Source organism: Populus nigra, chromosome 1 (assembly GCF_951802175.1).
Source record: "Populus nigra chromosome 1, ddPopNigr1.1, whole genome shotgun sequence".
NCBI lineage: Eukaryota > Viridiplantae > Streptophyta > Magnoliopsida > Malpighiales > Salicaceae > Populus > Populus nigra.
The window spans coordinates 41,226,439-41,232,438 of NC_084852.1; the positions used below are offsets into that span (position 1 = coordinate 41,226,439).

Sequence of the window (6,000 nt, forward strand, 5' to 3'; positions counted from 1 at the left end):
ATTACTTGAACGGTCAGCAAGATTTTTCATTCGATCCATCATGTGACCTGGCTAGTGGGATTAGAGCAGGAACCTTCTTTTTTTTTCTGCAGTTGCCTCTGCTTTTCCACATGGTGACTCGAACCATGAGCCCATAATTTCGTGCCGGTGCTGCCAAGGCGGTTGACCTTTAATTGAGGACGAAATGCCAGGGGATTTCCTACGTGCAGAGCCATGTAAAATTTATTATTTGCAGGGCCCGGAAGGATTTCAATTTGTTGTTGAATATGACATCAATTTAAGCCTTGATTCAGAGTGAGAATCATTACAAGTTGAAAAACAGAGCAAATAGATGGCTTTAGTTGGTGGTGGGCTTAGTGGTAGCTGCTGTGTTTTTTTAAAACTTAATAAAATTAGTGCTGTGACTCATTAAAAATAAAATTTAATTGTAGGTTTTGATGAAGCAATTTTTTCATGCTTCTTACTACGTTTTTGTTCCATACTGGTAATTAAAAAAAAAAAACCTAAATGGGTGTCATAGTCGAGTTTCCTCCGGCCACTTGCGAATATTGAATGCTTGGTGTCATAATCATCAACGTACAGAGAAAAGAAAAATGGTCGCCGTGTTGAAAATCAATATTACTCGTCCATATCCATAAAAATTACAGGAAATAAAGCCTGAATCTGCGTGAGGTATGGTTAATAGAAGAGAAGAGATAAAGAGAGGTGTATAATATCATGATGGAGGGGAGGGGAGGGGTGTTAACATAAGGGAAAAACGCTTGGCTTTTCTCTCCACTATTCCAGCTACTATTCTAGTCGGACCGGGTCTGATTCAAAACCAAATACATTGTACCCGGATCTGACCCAGTTAAAAAATTTTAAATTTTTTAAATTTTGTTTTGTTCGAAAAATTAGAAGGAAATCACTTGATGACGTAACATTTACAGAATTTGATTGCAATTCTAATTTTGTTCTTGTCGGGTCCGACCCAGTAAAAAAATTCAATTTTTATTTTTAATTGTGTTTTATTTGAAAAATTAGAAGAAGATCACTTGATGACATAGCATTTATATAATTTGATCGAACAATAAAAAAAATATTTGATATCAATATTATTTATTTCATGATATAATAGCAGTAGTTAAATCTATAATATTTAAATTAAAAATCATATATATATAACTTCAATTTGAAAAGCATTCTTTTAACCAAACACATTAAACTACTTTTTATTCAACCTTAATTTCAACTACAGTTTTAACCAAATATATATTTTTCCAAACCAACCTTAACTAAAAATATTTTTTATAAAATAACTTTTTTCAAATCACAAACACAACAGTTATCACAATATCAAACACAATTAGCTAAGCGCAACAAGAAAAAAGCAAAAAGAATTATAACTTAGTCCCTTTAGTTCCTAAGTTTGTTCATATTTAGCCTCTGTCAATTCTATTCTTTCTAAATTTATTTATTTTGCCTTTTCTAATAAATATAAAAAAGAAAAGAGAATTAAGTAGCATGAAGGAATTTGAAAAAAAAATATTAAATTGAAGATGGTCAACCTGTTCAATGGAATATTATTTTCTGTAGTATGCTATGAGGACTAATTAATTAGTTTAATGAAGTAGATTACTTAAGTTGCAATTAACTCAAAAAAAAAAAAAAAAAAAGAGGCTTGTTAGCTCAGTTTGATCTTTGTCCTGGAAAACCGTTGCCCAACGATTACCCCAGGATCTAGTGAGCTTTTTGTAGACTGGGCCTTGTTTGTAACCGTTATTTGGAGCTCATTAGATTGTTCATTGTCGTGTTACTATTCATATAGTCAAAACACTCAAATTAGATTGTTCACCCAGCTGTTGATGTCCAATTTTCGTTTCTTTTTTAGTCCCTTAATTTTTTCATTTTTTTACATATTGATCGCTGTTTATTTTCTTACATTTTGATCATTCTGCTCAATTTCTTTTCAATTTTATCTTCTCGAAATCTGATTTCATGGTTTTGATAATTGTGCTCAATTTCTTTTTCAATTTCATCTTTTCAAAATATAATTTCATGGTTTTGTGTTAATTTATGTTTCCATTTATGCCCCCCATGTATCCGATGTGTTGTTGAGTATTTTAACATTAAAATAAAAAAATTCACAAAATATAATTTTAAGTTTGTTGTAAAAAATTAATAGAAAAAGGATCAAAATTGACACTGATAAAAACAGAGTTGTTTTCACACAAAAAAAACATGGAGAAATCCAAATTCATCCCTAAAGTTTTGAACTATACTTGTTTGGTCTCTATTTTTTAAAAAGTTTTACGTTTCATTTTTGTCAATTAAAAGTTGAGTTGAGGTTAAATATGAGTGGGAGAGTTTCTTGAATGTTTTTAGGTTAAAAAAAGGTTTTTTTGGTTGAAGAAGGTGGAGCTTAACTTTTTGGCCATTTGAGGTGGTTGAAGATCATGTTAGTAGATGACGCGTCATTTGCTTTAGTTTTTTTTAAAAGATCATTTGTCCTTTTGAAAAAAAATAAAATGATTAGGCTTATAAGACTGGCCTTGTAGGCTCATACACGCCAAACACGTTGGCCCACCCAAGCCTATATGTTTGGTCTTTTTTTTTGTTAAAGCCTATATGGTTTTTTCCCCTTCTATTTTAATTAAATTTCATCAATATTCATTAATAAAAAATATATTAAGGATATTGTTTTATTAAATATCATTCAATTTTTGCTTAGTATTTTTTAATAAGATTATAAAATTCTTTTTATAACATTAGCAAAAAAAAATTATATAACCCTTCATGATTTTTTTTTTCGTGAATCTTATTTAGTGACTTTTTTATTCTAGTCTATTTTTATTATTGTAAAATTAAAAAATAAATTCCATAAAACAAAGTTACTAAACCCAATTAGGTCTAGGACCTAGATAAGAGATTTAATAGGTTAACTTGAGTCAATCCAAAACATTATCATCTCAATTTTTTAAATAAAATTAAAAAACAACACCATATTAAAAATGTTTTTGAAGTCAAACTTGATTTTGACCGGGTCGACTTTGAGCTAAATCCAATCAGGTCACATCGGGTTACTCCCATCTAATTTGATATTAAACATGTGTCAGGCAAGAGGCCATCGGATCAGAGGGTCTTCAGGTTGATTTGGAAGACCGTGTTTAATAACATTGCTAAAATGTTCATCGTAATTACACGCTAGTAATATATGATTTTTATATTTTTAATACATGCATATCAAAATTATCTAAAAATTATTTTTTAATTAAAACTTGCTTTTAAAATTATGATAAGGTGTTATTTGAAAAACAATAATTTTAATAAAAATATTTCCAAAAAACAATTAATTACGTTAATAAAATCAAAGGGTTTTAGTTAGAGAGACCTTTTTGTATCCTTATTTGAAATATTCCAAATTGTTTTAATATTTTTCTAACTACTTTTGGTTTTTATTAAATAAATAACCTAGAACAAAAAAAATATTAATAAGAAAAGAAGGAATCATATTAGTAGGTTATTTTGTTTCAATGAAATTTAAATTATTACTATTCTTAAAAAAAGTTATTACTATATAATTAAATAGATTTTTTTTGAAGGGCTCCTTGCAGAATGAGATTAGATATATTAATTTATATCTATCTCTCAACTTCTTAATTTAATCTTTAGTCAATAATAACAATTTTTTTAAGTAACTCGCAACGAATAGTGGAACAACTAAATTGTAAAATCACTAAAAAGTTTGACAATTTCATAATTGTTGTTCTGTTAAGTGAGTCTTCTACCTTAAGTAATTTTATAATTAAGTTCACTATTCATGCAATTTCCTTGAAGAAAATACAAATCTGATAGTTGCTTAGCCAGGATATGCAAGGAACGTGTAAGCAATATCCAATCCCTTTCTTTATGGATTATAAAACAGAAAGGAAGGCCTGAAATTAAGAATTATATCTTGAGAATGTTCAAAGTCATTTCTCATATTTTCCTTTCTTGATAAATCTCCACCCCCAAAGTCCCAACTCAAAGGACAATGCTTTGAGCTAAAAGAATATGATCATACAAGCAAAGATGCTGTGATTATATTAGAGCTATTCGTCCTTGTAGGACAGTTGTTGCAGCTAAAAATGATAGCAAGATTTACATGAGAGAAGTTGCTTTAGATTACCCTTAAAGACCAGGGAACAAAACATGTTTTCGACCATTTTATTTTAACCTGCACAATTCCATATTCAGTGTTCATGTTTCGCAACTTGCAGGAATGATAAAAATACCACAGCAAGCACTCATGCTTCTACCCAGAAATCGCTTGGTGGTCCGATTTTGGCAACATTTTGAACCCTGCCGAACCACAGAATTAAACTCTACCGGATAAGGATGTTCCTACGCCAATGAATATGATCAAACAAAGGTTTGGTGGGAATAAATGGCTGCAGAAGTTTTGCTCCAAAACCTACGTTCATGATGAATCCGACTCACCCACACAAGAACAACCTTTAAGATTTCTCTTCGATTAAATTGCCTTTCTCTAGCACTAGCAGTTGTTCAAGTATATATGCTATAAAGGAAGTAGAAGCAGAGAAGTGTACAGATTTTGTTTGAACAACAAATTAGCTTGCCAGTCATTACATGTATAATGTCTACCTCCCATTCACACAGCATATGATAAACTTTTTAACTAATCACTAGTCTCTGAGTTGTTAAACGTTTCTTCTTGTCATAAACATTGAATTTGGATGACCCGAGCAGAGTTATCAGATCACAAAAATATTTTACATTTATTAATCATTTATTTACACACATATCATCTTTCAATTACATATTTCAAACGGCAGATTTGGCATCAAACAAAAATGAGAACCTGCAGAAGAAAAAAATGTCAATGCATTTTTAGATCAAATTTTTCAAGAAGAGCTTGCATCTTAGCAATGATAGCCAAGCTAATACTCAAGAACTCCTTAGATCTCTCTATCTTGGCCTTGATCTCATCAAGAAACTTCGATCCCATCTCCTCCAAACCGTCTATGCAAGTATCTTGATCTGTCATGGCAGCACTGATCCATGTCCGGATGTCGTTGACCTTTTCCAAATTCAACATCTTCTCTCCAGGTCCAACCTCCATGGCCGACAAAGAATCGTTGAGTTTACTCAGGGAATCATCAAACTGACTCACACAATCTTTCAAAGCAGCCTGAGAGTTAACATCATTGAAACTACTCAATAAAGGAGAGAGGTTCTTGAGTTCTGCAATGGAGACTTGGAGAGAGAGCTTGAAGATGACTTCTGGGTCAGGTTTAGTTGAGATGTTAAGAGAGGATATGCTTGTGAAGCAGGAGGATGGATACAGAGTCACGTCACAGACCGTTTTGATCGACTCAGCTGGGTTTGATGAGGAGAGATACGGGGATTCATCTGGCTCACTATTTGACTCATGGATCAATGTTGCAAGCGCTATACCGATGATTAGAGTCAAAAGCAGGATGGATGAAACGCTGAAGATGAGGATTCGGCGTTTAGAAGTACTGTGTTGTTGGTGAGGGCTTTGATCTTCAAGGTGCGGATTCACTTTGCCATAGCCTCTGAACAATTTAATGGATTCCATGAAAACTTAGGTTTTTGGTTTTGGAAATTGGCGAGAGGTTTGAGATCGTTGATGTTTTTGTTTTTACTGTCTGGGGGTTCGGAAAGGGAAATGTTTAAATAGTTGTTCAATACGATACCTGTGTACCCCGACCAAGTCTAAGCCATATCCTTTACTCCCATGTCTCTAAAACCTCAATCTAGCCCTTACAAATATCTAATTATCAATTGAGTCCCAAGTCTTTTCTGTCTTTATCAATTTTATCCCAAACGTAATGGATTGATCAATAACTACAGTAGCAGCAGAGAAGGAAAGTGATTTAAAAATCACCAAAATAATATTTTTTATTTTTTAAATTTTATTTTTAATATTAACACATAAAAATATATATAAAAATTAATTAAAAAAAAACACCATTTAAAATGCAATCACAAATAAAC

At 31.6% G+C, this 6,000-nt stretch overlaps 1 protein-coding gene across 1 annotated transcript; it reads right to left on the minus strand.

Moving 5' to 3' along the window:
* Positions 1–4,730: 4,730 nt before the first annotated feature.
* On the minus strand, positions 4,731–5,689 carry LOC133692597 (pectinesterase 3-like). The gene has a single exon (XM_062113668.1). The coding sequence runs from the start codon at positions 5,579–5,581 to the stop codon at positions 4,859–4,861; it is 723 nt and encodes a 240-aa protein (XP_061969652.1). The 5' UTR covers positions 5,582–5,689; the 3' UTR covers positions 4,731–4,858.
* Between the last annotated feature and the right edge of the window lie 311 nt (positions 5,690–6,000).

Excerpts from the sequence above, each read along its gene's own strand:
- LOC133692597 (XM_062113668.1), bottom strand. The coding sequence starts at position 5,581 with ATGGAATCCATTAAATTGTTCAGAGGCTATGGCAAAGTGAATCCGCAC.